Source organism: Podarcis erhardii (assembly GCF_964252035.2).
Source record: "Podarcis erhardii genome assembly, chromosome: 3".
Lineage (NCBI taxonomy): Eukaryota > Metazoa > Chordata > Lepidosauria > Squamata > Lacertidae > Podarcis > Podarcis erhardii.
The window spans coordinates 60362971-60381723 of record NC_138507.1 but is presented as its reverse complement, the minus strand read 5'-3'; the positions used below and the strand labels follow the sequence as shown (position 1 = coordinate 60381723).

Below are 18753 nucleotides of genomic sequence, written 5' to 3'. Positions count from 1 at the left end.
GAGGAGGAAGTTTTACGCCTTTAAAAAGCCCCCACCCCGAGGAAAGCTTGCGGGATGAGGCAACTTCCGAGCGCAGCTTTCAACTAACCGAAGTGAAGCCTGCCGGGATCCGGAGCGGGATCCGAGTTCGGCGCCGGTTGTTTCCTCGCTGCCGCCCGGCAAAACCATTCTGCCGAGTGGCTGCCCGGGCTTGAACCTACTGGGTCGCAGCAGCTGAAGTCGTTGCCCCTCCTTGCTGGGAAGATCCGGTTGTTACTTGTGGAAACCCGGGGAGCCATCGCTCTTTTCTCGCGGGGGGAGAAAGTGGCCTGAAGCTACAGCATCCAGCCTTTTCTTCCCTTTTCCTTATTTTACAATGGGCAGCCCCGAAGCGACGGGCGAGCTTCCAGGTGGGTGTAAAAATGCTCGGAAATGCTGCTGTTCGATTAGCCTCGCTTGGAGAGGTCTCTTTCCCTCTCCCCGCGCTCTCTATCTCCAAATCCCCGGGAGGGATTGAATCCTAATAGCGAGTTGACTTGAATCCTAATAGCGAGTTGATTTACTCAGAAATGTATCCCACTGGTTTTAGAGTTTACTCACAAGTAAGGGTGATAGGGTCGCAGCTCGCATGCAATTAGTTATGCTTTAGCAGCCTTTTGCTATACTACACTCCAAACAAGATAATCAAAACAAAAATAACAAGGTAAATTGGCTATAATCCCAACAATTAACCCGTGTTTTTTTTAAAAATTGTGGAGTTATATACAACGACGGGGCAGTTTTATTCTGGTAAATATATGTTGCTAGAGAGCTAATTACTTTGTGCCAGGCTTCCTTTCAATATCTCATTAATTTGACTTTCTGCCTTTTTACCTAACTGTATACAGTTACATGGGAGTAAGTCCCATTTGACTCATTGGGGTTTACTTCTGAGTAGACGTACATAGCACTAGGCTGTTACTTTCCCCCACCTGAGCCAACTCCTTCCAATTTTATTCCCCAAGAAGTGAATAAAAGGGGGTGGTCTTAAGTTTTGAGTGTGTAAAGATATCTGAATAGTAGAAATGACATGAGTCTCCCTGCAGAAATGATTAAATCACAGTAGGACACACCCACTGACACTGCAATTGCATGTGGGCTTATCTTACATTAGAACATGAAGGTAACAAGGTACAGCTATTTTAGACCCCTGTACTGCTAGCCTGCACATGTTGCTTATTTCACTGTACTATTAGACTTGGGTGTGGTCCTTTCTCAATGGAGCTCAGGGTGGTTCTTTCATACATTATCCACATAACCAAACCGGAAAGGTAGGTTATGGAATAAACCAGTGTATGTGGTTAATCAAAGGTCAAATGCAGGTTTTGTCTCTTCATTTCTCCCCACTCTCAAATATTAATCTGCTTTCTGCAATAGCATTGTACTATAAATATTGCAAGAAACGGTCTTTTGAATGGAAGAGTTTACTAATTTGGACAAAATGCATGTATAGAAATGCATTCTCCTTTCCAATGTCAAACTTAAAGCTAGTACCTCAAGGATAATCTCCAGCTCACCATGTTTGTTAAGAAATATCTCTATGACTTGAGTTTCAAAAGCTCTTAGCAAATTAAGCATGTGGATCTTAAACTGTATGTTCTTGTTACAGATAGGTAGCCGTGTTGGTCTGCCATAGTCAAAACAAAACAAATTCCTTCCAGTAGTACCTTAAAGACCAACTAAGTCAGTTCTTGGTATGAGCTTTCGTGTGCATGCACACTTCTTCAGATACACTTCTTCAGATACACTGTGTATCTGAAGAAGTGTGCATGCACACGAAAGCTCATACCAAGAACTGAACTAGTTGGTCTTTAAGGTGCTACTGGAAGGAATTTGTATGTTCTTGATCATACCAGAAGACTTTCTCAGGCTAGTACAAAAATACAACCTAATATGTGCTTTACAACTTAATAAGTTTCTTATTTCTACCCTTTTAGCACAAGTTTATTTAGAATGTTGGCCCAGATTACTGGACTCTGAGGGTGCAAGTGGATCAAAAGGAATTGCATTGGACTCTTGAAAAATCTGAACTTTTTAATATTTCTAATTTAACCTGTGAAAACTGTACATGTATTTGTTTCTACTTTTAAAGTCATATGCTATCTTGCTTTTTACATTCTAAGAAATATATTGTTTTCCTTCTAAGACAATGACATACCACAGGTGGCAACTGAAGAATCCCGAAGGCTCTCTAAAGAACAGATATTTATACTGGTAGCTACAGCATCTATCAACTTCAGTTCAATGATTTGCTACTCAATCCTCGGACCTTTTTTCCCAAGAGAGGTAAATGGATATACAACTTGGCAATCCAATGCTTACATCATTACAACTTTTTAAATGAAACCTTTGATAGAATTGCTTGATGACACTTTGCCCAGCAACATGTCTAACAAAAGTCTCATTTCCCATCGTCTTTTAAAAATCGGGTTTTTCCTTGCAATTTTCCATTGAACTGCAAATAAGGAAAAACAGGGAGGAAACACTATATAATTAGAATCATAAAAAGCAAGGGTGGAATACAAGGAGAGTTGGGAGGAAGAGAAGGTTAGAGAGGAAAGTGTGCTGTGGTGTTTGATGTAAAGAAAACCCAACAGATAAACTGCAAAATGTTGCTGGTGAATCCAATTTCTCTACCCATAATTTTTTAAAATCTTCTATTTGGGAGGTGTCTGAAGGCACTTTTTGCCATTTGTTCTCATGGATAATACTTGAAGGGTTGTGAACTCTCTAGACCAGGGTTGGGGATCTTGTAGCCCTCCAAATGTTGTCATCTCTAAAGAACAGATATTTATACTGGTAGCTACAGCATCCAGCATCCATTAGTCATAGTTCCTGACCATTGGCTGTGCTCTCTGGGGCTGATGTGAGTTGGGAGTCCAAGAGCTTCTGGAGGCCTGCAGATTTCCCATCCTTGCTCTGCTAGACCTCTTCCCAGAGACCTGTCCCACCAACAACTTTCTACCGTGGGAGGAAATATTTAGATATCTACTTTTCGTGTAGGTGCATTCGTACACCCCTGTGTATAAAATGCAGTGTGGAAAGCAGCTTTGAACCCATGCATAACAAATGCCATATAAGCAGAGATGGGGCATGTGGTGTGGTGTTTTGTTTTCTTTCCATGACTAGGTGCAGGGCACATTCTCTTCTTCAGAAAATAAAACACCTTGGCTAAGTGCCTGGTAGATTGCAGGTCTGTTACAAAGTTCTGCTCAGGTGAATTTTGCTTTTTCTCTCTCTCCTCCCCACATTCTTTTGGTGCAGAGATTCATAGATCCACAACCACAGGGTTGTTCAGCAGCAAGCCAGCTGTTCTGCTACTGTGTTTCTTTGGACTTCCTTGTCAATACTAAGGGAGACTTGAGAGACTTCTGAATTGGAATTCCAATGTTCACCAGCAACGTTTTGTAACAATTAAGCCATTTTAACTGCCAGTATTTGGAATTGGAATTCCAATGTTCACCAGCAACGTTTTGTAACAATTAAGCCATTTTAACTGCCAGTATTTCTGGCTTGACATAGATTATTTTGTTCTAAGTCATTGTGTTTAAAAGAAACCTTTTCTCTGGTGGAATCCACACACACACAAAAACGCTGTAAAAATGCTTTTAAAAAAAAGTTTTAAAAATACATTGAATTTTGCATAGCTCACTATTTGTATATTACACTTTACAACACATTTAAAGTGTTTTATTTGCATCTGTAAAGCTGAGTCCTCTTTCTTTCTTGTTTAAGGCAGAAAAGAAAGGTGCTAGTAACACTGTAGTTGGACTCATTTTTGGATGCTTTGCTTTATTCAACTTCTTGACTTCTCTGATCATGGGAAAGTATGTAAGTATGTTTGACAATTTCCATAATGTAAGCTTCGAATATCCTCAGAAGAGCAATGTCATTTTCATTTGACTATCTTAAACTCCTGTCTGTGTACATCCTTACTAAGGTGTTCTAACACATCTAGAAAATCTCAAGCTTCCTAAATGAATTGCCATAAATTAAAGGGAAGGGTTTTCCATGCTTATGGAGTCATTACTTTGAATACCTTTCAGTCTGTCTTGTACCCTATGCAAACAGGTAGACTCACTTGAAAGGTCCTCTCAGCAGATCCCAGAATGTGATGAGACAGGAGGTCTGTAAAATTCATACCACCCAATGAATCCAGGTCACTATAGCCTAATACCCATTATCCTGAATTGTACAGACAATGAAGAGACATGTGGCTTGAAGCAATGTGCTCCCATTGAGCTTCATCCACCATCTGCTATACCAGTTCTTGGAGGTGGTGATGGACTTAATGCGGGACAATAAATGGAAGGTGAATCCTAAGAAGACACAGGTGTTATGTGTGGCGAGATCTTGAGTCCAAGAGGTATAAAGGCAACCTGTTCTGGGCAGGGTTGTAGTCACCTGGACAGAATAGATCTATACCTTGGGAGGATCCAACATGGTCACTGGAGGCTCCTAGCCTTGGTGGCTAGGAGTGCCTTTTTCCATCTGTGGCAGGTTCACCCCCGTGACCCCCTCTTGGACAAATGACTTGACCTTTGTATTTGGACTACTGCAGTGGATTTATTAGCTAATGGGAGTGCTGTGGTGCAGCATGAAAAATAGCAGCAGCAAAGAGTGTTGTAACAGTTAATTGCACCTGTTGCTGTTGTGAAAGTAGGTTAATTCACTTATCCATTTAGAATATTTTTAGGTGTGATAATGAGCTGGATGTAAATCTGTAGAGTGGGGATGTTAAGATCACAGATTTGTAATTTTGTTTTCATAAAAAACTGAAGGAAGAACAGTAAATTTGAGTACTAATACTTCTATAAAACTTGCAGAAGCACTATAACTTTATTGTTCTGTAATTTGCAGCTTGTACAGATTGGTGCAAAGTTTATGTTTGTTGCTGGAATGTTCATCTCAGGAGTTGCCACAGTTCTCTTTGGGTGAGTGTGTGTTGGGATTATGATGCATCTTAAAAAAATAAAAATAAAAATTATTAAAAGTACTTTATACAAGACTTCAACTCAGTAAGCTAGGGCCTAAACCATTGCTGTTCTCCTGGACCTTATATATTTGGCAGGATATAGCATCTATTAATATTTTTTATATTTTTGGCCATTATTGGAACTGCATTTTTAAATTTTCCATGCTTTAAGAAATATAAATCTATACATCGTTTGTATGATCCAAAAGATTTCTTAAATGCTTTGCCCAAAGCAGCTCCTAACCCTTACATGCAAAAGGACACAGGCTCAAGATGTGGACATGGATTCTGCTTCACTCCAAAGTACATTTCCCTTTGAAATCCCAAAAAAGTGGAAATGTAAATTGGTTATGGGTCTGTTCGTTGATGCCTGATGTCTTGTCCAAAGCAGCTCCTAACTTACCAACCTTTGCTTAATTGCAGTTCTTTTCTCAGATATCTTTTATGGATTCACTGCAGACGACAACTTTGCCAGGCAGATTTGACCCAATACTTGCCATAAGGTGCAGCCTTCACTACTTACGCAGGAGGGCCCTGCCAACATGTCTATTATACGAGAGCACTGTACTAGATGTTTATGCATAAGAGGCCTAGGAGCTGTATTAACTTTTCTTTTGATTTTAGGATGTTGGACAGAGCACCCGATGGGCCGATATTCATAGGGTTGTGTTTTGTAGTTCGAGCCATGGACGCGATTGGCTTTGCCACAGCCATAACAGCCTCGTTTTCTATTCTAGCAAAGGCTTTCCCCAACAACATTGCTACAGTTATGGTATGTATGAAGCCAGTAGCTGATTTTGAGTAATGACAGTTAATAGGTAATGTGGCATGATACTGCTTTAAATGTGTGGCAGCATTCTCTGCAGGGTTCTGGGCTGGAGTCTTTTCCATCCCTGTCTGAAGAGACAAAAGGGGGGAGGGGTTGAACCTGTGACCTTTTGGCTGTGAAGCAGAAGTTCTAACACTTCAGATGCTTTTGGGACCTCTTGGGACTAGGAGACCTGCATCACACAGATAACATCTTGGGTGTCGTCTCAATACACTGAAATTAACTTGGGAAAGTTTCATTTGGTGAGGGATGTTAAGATCGTGATGTTTTTATTTTGCATGACAATCACAAGTAACTAAACTACAAAGGCAGGTCTGTGTTGTTGCTTTAAGAGCTGACCTTTTAGCTGAATGCTGATAGCACCAAACCAGAAAAAAACATGACTAGATGATAGTATATAATAGCTTTCACTACACCATGTGAGCTTAGCTTTAGTATCCTTGGACCAATATTGTTGTTCTCTCCACCCCCTTTTATTTTAAGAAAACAAGCTTGTGCTTTGGCATTGGGGTAAAGATTTATTTTTTAAAAAAGAGATTAAAGGTTTATATATACTCAAACGCTCCATAAGCCAAGGGGGAAAATAGTTAATACATTCATAGTAGCAAAACGTAGCACTTCATTGATGCTAATGAAATTTGTACTTATCACTAATTCTGTCCTGCTGCACCAGTTAGGCCACCTGATCTGATGTCATTGTTGTCCTTTCTTTTTTTAAGGGCAGCCTTGAAATTTTTACTGGACTGGGACTAGTGCTGGGCCCGCCTCTCGGTGGCTTTTTATACCAGTCTTTTGGCTATGAAGTCCCTTTCATTGTACTTGGGTGCCTAGTGCTTATCCTGGTGCCGCTGAACATGTTCCTCTTACCAAAATATGGTAAGTGGTGTCTTTATTGCCTTTCAGTTCGAATTGGGTTGGAACTTCCCTATTCTCCACTGTGAAGATTGTCTCTTGGAGGCTGTTTTTCCACACATTAATGTAGGAAACCTTCCTCTCACCTGTGGTAATACTGGTGATGGTAATAGCTGTGCCCAGTCTATCTCGCCATGCAGACTGTCTCGCCAGAGTGGTGCATGCTCTAGTTATCTCCCGCTTGGACTACTGCAATGCACTCTACGTGGAGCCCCACGTAGGTGACCCGGAAACTGCAATTAATCCAGAATGCGGCAGCTAGACTGGTGACTGGGAGTGGCCGCCGGGACCACATAACACTGGTCCTGAGAGATCTGCATTGGCTTCCAGTATGTTTCTGAGCACAATTCAAAGTGTTGGTGCTGACCTTTAAAGCCATAAACGGCCTCGGTCCTGTATACCTGAAGGAGCCTCTCCACCCCTATCATTCAGCCCGGACACTGAGATCCAGCGCCGAGAGCCCGGACACTGAGATCCAGCACCGAGAGAAGCGAAGTTACAGGGAACCAGGCAGAGGGCCTTCTCGGTAGTGGCACCCACCCTGTGGAACACCCTCCCTTCAGATGTGAAGGAAATAAGCAGCTATCCTATCTTTAAAAGACATCTTAAGGCAGCCCTGTTTAGGGAAGTTTTTAATATTTAATGCTGTACTGTTTTTAACACTTGATTGGGAGCCGCCCAGAGTGGCTGGGAAAACTCAGCCAGATGGGCGGGGTATAAATAATAAATTATTATTATTATTATTATTATTATTATTTATATTACAGTGCCCATGTATTATAATAATAACATAAATAAAATAATAACAATAACAAGAATTATACCATTCTTCATCAAAACATCACAGTATAAAACACAAAATACATAACATAATAGCAAATAAAAAAAACCCCAAAACATGCATACTCAGGAGGGTTTTTCCAGTCTATCCTGAATGCTAGCTTTGCTTTATTTTCCCTACCAAAGGCAAGGACAGTACTGGAAAGGAGAAGATGCAGCTGATTTGGGAAGCGTAGTAAAAAGTCCCTTTGGGTGTTGCAGATAGTGGCTTTCTGTGTGTTTCTGTGATACTTTTGAAGTGCCTTAAAGGTGGAGATGAAATTGATGCAGGTTTTTGTAGCATTTTGAAAGCCTGAGAAACCTGTTTGGCCCAAGTCAAGATATTGGCAGTTTCGTTTTCAATTCTTTTCCTAATGATCCCAATTGTGGAATTTGCTGTTTTCACTGCAGCCGTGCATTAGCTCTGTTTTCATTGAACTAGCCATCGCAACCCCAAGATTGCTTTCCTAGTAATCACTTCCACCTCAGAGATCCTTGATATATATGTATGAAGTTAGGATATTTTTTGCCCAAATGTGCCCCAGTATGCTCTTGTTTGCATTGAGCCAGCATTCTAATGTTCATTCCCCTAGGACAAAGAGATCCTTTCGGAGCTCTTTGCTATTCCAATAAGTTGGTGTCATCAATGAACTTGGCTGTCACAGTATTCACTTCCTTCCTCTAGTCTACATAATTTATGAACAATATAAAAAATAGTGGTGCCTACTAGTATTGATCAGGTGGGGGTGGGACGCACTGTTCACTCTTTATTGCAAGAACTTTCCACTCCATTTATTTCTACTTTCTGCTTCCTGGTCTCTAATCAGTGCTTTCCCCATGACTGCTAACTTTGCTCAGGAGTTTTGTTTTCCTTTGTCTTCCTCTGTTTTCCCAGTGTCAACTTTAAAAATTGTATGCTCCTTTGGGGCAGGGCCCTATCCCATTCTGTAACATGTTATTCATACCGAGTGTGATTAAAATAAACCTGCCCAAAATGTCACTCTTTGTCTTGTTACAGATTCCACTCCTAGCAAAGATTCATTCTGGAAGCTTGTTGTTCTTCCAAAAGTTATTTTCCTCTGTTTAACTATCTTCACACTGAGTGGATGCTTGAGCTTTCTGGATCCTACCATGTCACTATTTGTCTTGAAAAAGGTAGGTGCAATCGGGGGGAAAGCCTTTCATACAAATGCTTTATCTAAAATTATCAAAATCAACTAAAATTGTATAAAATTGTCAATTTTGCGAGGGTCCTGGTGGGAATTTCATAAGGGTCAGTCGCAAGAGGTGTCCTAATGGCAGTTGCTGTCTTGTAGCTTTAAGGCCAGATGAAGTAGTGGAGTAGGAAATGCAGTGCTGCAGGTAGAGCTCAGCCAGGTGAGCAGATGACAAGCTCTTCCTCTCTATCACTGCAAAGTGGAGCCAAGTTAATTGAGTTAGTGGACATTCCTAGCATTCATAATGCTAAAGCCTAAGTGAAATAAACACGAATACAATTTTCTGCTGCATCCTAAGCAGATAACAACCCTTAATAATTTTTGTTTGGTTTTATTTTTGTTTTTAAAGAACTAGGTTTAAAAATAAATAAATCTGTTACTCATAACAAAGTTGTGCTTTGTGTTCCAGTATAATTTGTTTGATTTCCGACACAAAGAATATCTAAACGGTGTACAGAAATAAAATGTGAAACATCATGCCAATGATAAAAGAGTCTTAAAACTAAAAAACAAGATTCTTTAAATGCAGAGATTAAATAGACTAATCTTGGAGAAAACTAAAAGTATTCAGCAAACACTGAAAATATTAAACTGTTGGGGCTTGTTTTACTTCTAAATAAGAGCCCATTTCTCTACCAGTGAACTTTTTCATTTTGTCCAATTTTGTTGAGGTTAGAGATAGGAAGGCCTGGGGAAAAATACGGGGGTGGGGGTGAGATGCAGATTTTTGCCCTCCCCCCCCCGTTTCCCCCCCAAAGTAGTTTTATTTATTTTTTATTTTAAAAAAGTTGCAAGTTTTTCTTTTAAAAATGCAGAAATGATGCCTTTTCATTTTTATGTTTGGTTGTGTGTGTGTGTGTGTGTGTGTGTGTATAAATTGCATAAGAATATATTACTTGTAAATCTAATTTTGCCCTGCTGCAACAATGAACTTTACTGAGGGTCAGATGCTATTTTTATGAAATATCAAAAAATCTGCTTTCTTTTTCTAGTTCAAATTGCCTGCTGGTTATGTGGGATTGGTCTTCTTGGGGCTAGCACTCTCCTATTCCTTATCTTCACCATTGCTTGGTTTTCTCAGTGATAAATTCCCGGTGAGTTCAAAATCCTGCTGTGATTCTACATTATAGAGTGATTAAAGTTCAGTAGGCTTCATAATTAGAAATTCCTGTTCTGAAGTCAAAACACAACCAATCCCACAGGCCTCACTATGGGTAGAAACAGTGGTGCCTGGTGCCCATTTCAGCCAAGCCATATCCCACTGCCTATTATGTAAGATTTTGGTGATTGTTCTAGGTCCTGGAACCTCTGCAAAATGCAGATGCCACCTTTAGACAAATGAACAGGGAAAACTTTAAATTAATGGGTAAAAGCTGCAGTGACAATAGAAAGCTGAAAAACCAACCGGTTTTGAAATGTTACAGATAGGTAGCCGTGTTGGTCTGCCATAGTCAAAACAAAACAAATTCCTTCCAGTAGCACCTTAAAGACCAACTAAGTCAGTTCTTGGTATGAGCTTTCGTGTGCATGCACACTTCTTCAGATACACTGAAACAGAAGTTTCCAGACCCTTCTATATAGTGAGAAGGTGGGGAGGGGTATTACTCAGAAGGGTGGTGGGAATGGATGATTGGCAGATAGCTGTGATGAGCCTGTTGACGACTCTTAACGACTGCAATAGGTCTTACAGGAAAAAGCAAGGGGTGAAAAGGTGAAAAATGGCTTTGTCATGTATAATGAGATAAGAATCCAAGGTCTTTGTTCAGACCAGGTTTCTCCATTGTTTTGAGTTTGGTGATAAGTTGTAATTCAGCAGCTTCTCTTTCCAGTCTATTTCTGAAATTCCTTTGTAGTAAAACAGCTACTTTGAGATCTTGTATAGAATGTCCTGGGAGATTGAAATGTTCTCCTACTGGTTTCTCTGGGAATGTCCTGGGAGATTGAAATGTTCTCCTACTGACAGTTCTCTTTCTCAAGCTCTGGGAGGAAGACCTTTCATTGCCTACAGACAGCCACCCAGTCTTAAACAACTCCTAACCCACAATAATACTACAACCAGACCTAACACGGACACTGGCACCAGAGCCTGCAATAAACCCAGATGCCAACTTTGCTGCCACATACACCCGGACAACACCATTACTGGCCCCAACAACATCACACATACCATCTCGGGACTATTTAATTGCTCATCGTCTAACATTGTGTATGCCATAAAATGCCAACAGTGTCCTTCAGCTCTCTATATTGGACAAACAGGCCAGACCTTACGCCAAAGAATAAACGGACATAAATCGGACATCAGGAATCACAAGACAGAGAAACCAGTAGGAGAACATTTCAATCTCCCAGGACATTCTATACAAGATCTCAAAGTAGCTGTTTTACTACAAAGGAATTTCAGAAATAGACTGGAAAGAGAAGCTGCTGAATTACAACTTATCACCAAACTCAAAACAATGGAGAAACCTGGTCTGAACAAAGACCTTGGATTCTTATCTCATTATACATGACAAAGCCATTTTTCACCTTTTCACCCCTTGCTTTTTCCTGTAAGACCTATTGCAGTCGTTAAGAGTCGTCAACAGGCTCATCACAGCTATCTGCCAATCACCCATTCCCACCACCCTTCTGAGTAATACCCCTCCCCACCTTCTCACTATATAGAAGGGTCTGGAAACTTCTGTTTCAGTGTATCTGAAGAAGTGTGCATGCACACGAAAGCTCATACCAAGAACTGACTTAGTTGGTCTTTAAGGTGCTACTGGAAGGAATTTGTTTTGTTTCGGTTTTGAAATGACTCCATCAATTCCAAAGACGATCTCAAAGTATGAGGCTGGATGCTGGTTTTGTTTGTACAACACAGCCTGTCCTGAATGTCACTGTTCTCCCTTAGAAAATATGAAGTGACACTTATAAAGTACATAATTTTTCCTCCTGTCAGTTGAATTAATTCAAATGTAGTTATTTTGACAAAATTCAAGTCTTCCACTTCTCTGTTTCTTGCAGTACTTAAGGAAGTGGCTAATGATTTTTGGAGGCATACTGACAGCGTTATGCTACTTGATGTTAGGACCAGCTCCCATCTTGCACATCGAAAGGTAATGCACACTTGGTGTATGTGTCTCTGGCACTGGCAGTCTGCCCATGTTCTGAAGCTTTCATACTTATTCAGAAATCAGTAAGCAGGGCAGTGTATGTTCTGCCCTCAAATATTCATATTTTGTACCCAAAAGCTGTTGAATTCTAACACCACATATGTGGTCCCCTTATGACCTTATTCAGCCTGTACACAGCCTGCTGTTTATTCTGCCAAGAAAAGAGTGTGTACTATTGAGTTTTTGGTATTCCTTCCCTCTTACTTTTAACTTGAAATGTTGAGAAGCATGCACCCCCTTTTTTGAAATAAAAATGAAGACATTTACTTCCATCTCATTTGTGTCTAAGGAGCTTGGGAGATAGTGTAAACGGGGGTATCCCAGCAGTTAATGCCACAGATTCAAGCTTGGCCTTCCCAATTCATGCTCAGAGTGCCCTGACAAACAATATTTTCTCATTCTGTGGGAGGTAAATTTGAGGTCCTTTCCTTGAGCTGAAAGGCTAGTTATGGAGCTGGCATTAGGCAAGTCATCATGCCACACATCGCCTCTCAACTCAACTCCTCATGGCAAACATAATCTCTGAACTACATTTGGGAAGCTGCCTGCTTCCCAAATGAAGTTCAGAGATTATGAAGGGTTTGTGTGTTCAGCACAGTCCAAAAATCATGACGATTAGCCTAGAACTTCAGGTGCCTGTCTGTGACTAACAAAATTGCAATTGCATTTTAGGAATTTTGTATTCTACATTATTGGTTAAAATTTTGGCTCTTTATTGATTTTATCTGTTTTTTTTATTTTGTATAAAGCAATTTAGCAAAAGTCACTAACACACATTGTTGTCAGAATATATTATTATTAATACTACAATTGGGGAGGGGGGAGGGACTCCTATAAAAGAAATGTTGCCAATGCTAAAAAATGTTAATATATGAATTAAAGGTATAATGAAGTGTTTGTTTGCTTATTTTTTTATTTATTAAATCTATATCCAGTACCTTCCTCCAAATGAGGAATGTTGCACCATTTCCTCAACTTATTTTAGGATTTTGATTTCCCTCCCCCAGCAAACTCTGGCTCTTTGTTCTAATGTTGGTCCTGATGGGGTTTTCCCTTGGAATGAGCGGTATCCCGATATTCCCTGAAATGCTCAATCATGCATAGTAAGTTATCGTCTCTCCATACACTTTGAAAAAAAATGTTATTCTTTGGCAGCTCATTGCAAGCTAATTGGAATAGGGTTCCCTTGTTCTGTAGTGAATTCCTTTGATGATTATAGGTCTGTGCCAGGAAACTTTATATTGAGAGGCAGAGAGTCTGTTCCTCCAAGATGTTGTTGGACTCCCAGCCAATATGACCCAAAGTTCAGAGATGATGGGAGTTGCAGCCCAGTAACGTCCAAATGACCACAGGTTCTCCACCCCATTTCACGTGCAAAGCTAAGATAACATATGAATTAAGATGATGGCAGTGCTTTTATTTTTTAGAAGAACGGCCTCCCCCCCTGAGCTAATGAACCCTTTCCCCAGTGCGAGTACCACTGGAGTTTCCAGTGTGGTACCTTACGTTTGCCACAACCACGTCTCACTACAGAATGAGATGTGGTTTCATGGACGCAGAGAAGATTTTGAAGAGACAGCACTTCATTCCTTTATTTTTCCTGCAGGGAAGATTGCAGTTGCTTTTGAAAGACAAGGCAGGTTTGTTTTGGATGCTGCTATTTTGTGATTCTATGACTTGTCTTCCAAGCTGCAGACCTCCAAAACTTGCATTTCAAAATGAAAAGTTGGTACCTTTGGAAATTATCTGTTTGTTTGCCTTTTGTCCTGCAGTGAGAATGGCTTTGAGGAAGGATTAAGCTTGTTAGGCCTGGTATCTGGACTCTTCAGCGCAGTATGGTCACTTGGGTATGTAGAAGGTCATGGATGGCCTATCATTTGCACTCCCATGACCTCCTCTCTTCTCCGTGTGTTGATACTTACAGAACCAAAGCAACCCTGCTCACTCACAGGAGGAGAGGTCTCAGTAGGTTTGGGGCTGGGGGGGGGGTGAGTACACAACATGAGTTTACGTGGGTTACATAAATAAGAGTTCCATTGGAGAAAACCCCCAAAGTATTCATTGTGTAAGAATGTGAGTGTTGTGTGCAGGGCCAGATTTAGGTTTGATGAGGCCCCAAGCTACCGAAGGTAATGGGGCCCTTTATATGTCCACCTGTCCTTTGTCAACAACAAATTGTCGCTGTTTTTTGTGTTGAATATATGCTATATATGCCCATTACTTACACAATACACTGTTGCTGTGTGTAGGTTTTATTTTGTTTTGTTTTTTATCTTCTATTTTGGAAATGTACATCCAATTTCCCCTCCCCCTTAAAATGTTTTGGGGCCCCCAAAAGAGTGGGGCCCTAAGCTATAGCTTGTTTAGCTTCTACGTAAATCCAGCACTGGCTATGTATATTGACAATGGGGAAGAAACTAGAGGGGAAATCATACAAGTAAAAATAAGGACCCTTTCAGACTCTTACACACATTTCTAAGCCTCTGTTCAAATAATTCAAAAGACCTTTTTGTTTCTAGAAATAGATACTGGACTTGATCCAACAGACCACGAGCACAGCTCAGAACACAGAACTGTTTTGACCAAGGGGAGGGGCAGAAGGGGGCATGCCCAGGTCACCCTTTCTTATAGTTGTTTGATTAGGGGCACGCCCTGTTATGCCCTTTGGGGACTGGGTTGAGCCCATGCATTTCTAGACTCTGTGGCGGCATTAGGTATTCTAGGACACACCCACAACCTAAATTTAAAGCGCAAAGCTTTCCTACCCCAAAGAATCCTGGGAAACGGTAGTTTGTTAAGGGTGTTGGGAATTATAGCTGTATAAGGGGGGAAACAGCAGCTCTGAGGATTATTTGGGAGAAGCCATAGCTATTTGATTGGTAAAAATGTGCTTTAAATATACCAAAATTGTGGAAACCTTTTAAAAAAAAAGTATTTCTGAGGTTTGATGGCTCATAACACCACTTTTTTTTGGAGTAATACCATGAAATTATTCAATGGAAAGATAATTCAATGAAGAATATCATGCAAAAAAGTTTGTTCAGTTTTCTGTATTCTATCAAAAGGAAAAGGAAGCACAACTTTCTTAGGTTGATAAGCAGCAGCTTTCCCTCATTTGAATGTAGCCAATGAGCACGAGTGTTTCATAGAATCATAGAGTTGGAAGAGACCACAAGGGCCATCGAGTCCAACCCCCTGCCAAGCAGGAAACACCATCAGAGCACTCCTGACATATGGTTGTCAAGCCTCTGCTTAGAGAGCCAATCGGGTGTTATGAGCCATCGAACCTCGGAAATACACTTTTTCCAAAAGGTTTCCACAATTTTGGCCACTAGTGTGTGGTGCGGATGTGAATCTAGGTTAAATAATTTATCTGGATCCAGAGGTGATTAGTGATGTGGAGCAGAGGATAAGGGCGGGAAGGGTACCAGTTCAGAAGACTTGAAAAATTTATTGGAAATCTAGGTTTCAATCCATGATAAGTTAATTGCACTTTGTGAAAAGTTACTCTTGACTAAGTGAAGTCCCATTGAGAACTAAGAGTGACTAATGTAATAATAGTTTATAAACTCAACATGTTTTGAGCTGTCAACATGTTTTTTTTAGGGGCACTAACTATGCAAACCAGTCTTTTATAATGTCTTGGGCTAGCCACACCTTTCTGGTCTCTTGTCTTGCAGAACATAGTAAGCAGCTGCTGCTCTGGCAGGGGGCAGAATTACCCGGGATCCTTCCAGTGGCCCATACTGGGGGGAAGGGATGTTTTCGCTTAGCTTTTCTTAAGAAGTGGTGCAAATTCTTCAAAGCACCTTGAATCATAACCCGGGATGCAAAGTCTGTGCAAGCTGCATTGGTCATTATTTCTCAGACCTACGTTAAATGTGTGTTTCGCTCCCTTCTCCTAGGTCTTTTGTAGGTCCAACATTAGGTGGATTTCTAAATGACAAGCTGGGTTTTGAATGGGCTGCAGCCATACAGGGAGGATTTGCGCTGATAAGTGTATGTAAACCAGTGTTTTCTTGATATGAGCTTTTATTACGTTTGTATCTGAAAATGTGGCACATTGCAAATATACTATTTGTTTTCTCTTCAGGGGTTAGCTCTTGCAATATATTATATCTACGAGACCTTGCACAGAAGAAGGTACTGTGACTACTTTTTTTATTTAAAAAAATGAATTAAAGGGGGAAATGACTATTTTCATTTAAAGTTACAAATAACCATTTGAGCAAATTGTTAAGTCTTTCCTGCTTTACTTCTGGATTATTCAGCTTGCTGTAAACTAAAAATTATTTATTTATACTTATAGCCCACCTCCCCCCCCCCAAGAAGCTCAAGGTAGCAAACAAAACCCCTTCCCATTTTATCCTCACAACAACTCTGTGAGGTAGGTTGGGCTGAGAGAAAGCATGACTGCCTCAGAGTTGCCCAGGGAACTTCATGGCTGAGTGGGGACAATATTTTTAACAGGAAAAAGAGACCCAGCAGTAGAAATACACAATAAGTCAGAAACCAGACTACAAATGATTTCAAAGGCCTGGGTGAATTAAAAAAAGGCACCCTCCCTATGAAGAAGGAACCGAGCGAGCCTCTGTGAGGAGATGATTCCACAACTGGGATACCCCCCTCACTGCTATGTTTTCTATCAAAATACAGCTGCTGGGGGTGGGGGAAGCTGATCAGGATAGGGGCCATGGCATAATCCTGATGAAATCTGTTATGTACTGAAGTTCTCACCCTGGGCCAGCAGGGGGATATTGTAGATAGTTATGCAAATGAAGGATCGAAAGTGACGTTCAGTGATTGGATAGTTTTAGAAAGTTGTTACAATAACGTTGTACTGGAGCTCTATATAAGCAGGCTGACTGAGCCTTTCAGTTCAGTTCTGTCCTGGCCTGTGAATAAACAAGAGCTGTTTGAAGAATCGCTGTGTCGTCTGATATGTTCACCCACAACTTAACAAAATCTTTCATCTAAAGCTGCTATTTCCCACAGGAGGGAAGTTCCCAACAGCAACTTCAAGGCAGCTTCAGGGAGAGAGATTTTTCCTGGGACGGAGGCATTGGCTGGTTTAGCTCTGGCACTTAGCCATATTAGCTGTGGCAGCTTGTTTTGATTCCCCCCACATTGAAGTCCAAATATTGCTGTGTCGTGGTGGTGCATAAAACCGTGTGTGTCATCACAGCCACTAAGACTAAATCATGGTTTGCAAAAGAAAGAGGAAGGAAGAATGTGAAACCGCACTGAGGCAACACAAATCCATTTGCAGCTCTATAGCCTTCTTCCCTTTTAACAGGCAATTTTTTTGTGGGCATTTAAAAAAATTATTTCGCCTTTCTGTTTTAATATTGCTGTGGATGCTGAGAACATTTCGAACCTTGTCTTTCTTCTTTTGCGCAGATCCCATCCCCAAAACCTTCCGGGCACAGAGGAAGAAAGGACTCGTCTTCTGCCAAGTGCAACGTAGCTGGAAGCCTTCCCTGCTGCCAGTTTAAAGCTACTTTTGTACGGATAATTTAGGAGCTTGATACACAGGGAAGAAGCAAGCAAGTAACCTTTGCCTCATGCCACATGGTGGGCTGTAGGTTCTTGACCGCTGTACTGTGGCATTCTGTTTCTAGAGGGAATGCCTGTGTTTTTGGACAGTCGTGTGATAGACCTCTTTGGGCTGGTTCTACGTGAGAGCAGCAAGGTTGTCTGGCGGACAAAAGTACTTTGCACAATGTGAAAATAATATATTCCACTATGTGAAATATGTTCTGTAATGCTCTACTTTTGTACTCTAATATCACCGATGGTCAGCACTCAATAAACTTAGTTTCTTCAAAAGTGTGTGAGATGTTCTAGGGCATTTTGGTAATATTTTTTTAAAAGATTAATATTATTAGAAACTTTTAAAGGTATATTGTGACCTAAAACTTTTGTTTGCCTGCTAATTTAAAATAAAGAACACTAAAAGCTGTTTTATGTGTACTTTTTTCTGATTGTGGAAAATTACTGATTGTCTGAGAAATTGATTCGTGTCCAGCAAAATCGTCCCAATGATGCAAAACCTTTTGCTTGTGCAACTGAACTTCCATTCCCTTTTCTCTTTCTCCACACACCCCAGTTCTGTTCTGTTCTGGTGGCTCACTGTAGCCCCCCTGAGCAGATTGGTGGGGGGATTTAGAGAGAGGGGAAAGGAAGGAGAAGTCAAATTCTACAAGTGGAAGCCCTTGTGCAAACGGGGCAGTGTTCTTAGATGCCCTCATCATGCCCCAGCTGCTTGTATTGCATGCACAGTCTAACCCCAGAGAATTGTTTTGCATTCCAGTGTGTGTGCTCAGCTCCAGTAAATGTGGACTTTTCCATTACCTTCAATAAAAGAGACAAGCACATTCCTTTTGCAAGATGTAGAGCTGCCCTCTTCATTTGAAAAACATTGCTTCCTGCTTTGTTAATTATAATAATTTAATAATAATTTATTATTTATACCCTGCCCATCTGGCGGGGTTTCGCTAGCCACTCTGGGCGGCTTCCAATAAAAAGATTTAGAATACATTAAAACATTATTTTACTCATTGCACTTATATCCCACCTTTTCCTCCAAGGAGCTCAAGGTATACATGGTTCTCCACCTCCTTATTTAATCCCTTCAACAACCCTGTGAGGTAGGCTAGGTTGAGAGAACATGACTGGCCTAAGACCACCCAGTGAGCTTCATGGCTCACGGGGGATTTGAACCTGGTCTCCAAGATTCTAGTCTGACACTGCTTCCAGCAGACATTATATAAGAAAGAGGTCTTGGAGGAAATACACATGTGGGTACCTTGCAAATAAAAATCT

The 18753-nt window shown here is 40.8% G+C and overlaps 1 protein-coding gene across 3 annotated transcripts; it reads left to right on the top strand.

Annotated features, from left to right (window-relative positions):
* Positions 1-126: 126 nt before the first annotated feature.
* On the top strand, positions 127-17890 carry SLC18B1 (solute carrier family 18 member B1). 3 transcript variants are annotated; one of them, XM_081856418.1, is made up of 14 exons: positions 129-389; positions 2165-2304; positions 3754-3849; positions 4879-4952; positions 5618-5765; positions 6542-6698; positions 8572-8708; positions 9763-9864; positions 11780-11871; positions 12936-13031; positions 13701-13775; positions 15834-15927; positions 16022-16071; positions 17329-17890. In XM_081856418.1, the coding sequence occupies exons 1-14, from the start codon at positions 356-358 to the stop codon at positions 17393-17395; spliced, it is 1362 nt and encodes a 453-aa protein (XP_081712544.1). In that variant the 5' UTR covers positions 129-355; the 3' UTR covers positions 17396-17890. The 3 variants fall into 3 exon arrangements, with proteins under 3 accessions (XP_081712546.1, XP_081712544.1, XP_081712545.1); XM_081856420.1 differs by lacking the exon at positions 16022-16071 and having other exon boundaries at positions 127-389; XM_081856419.1 differs by lacking the exon at positions 129-389 and having other exon boundaries at positions 2178-2304; positions 3758-3849.
* Positions 17891-18753: the final 863 nt, after the last annotated feature.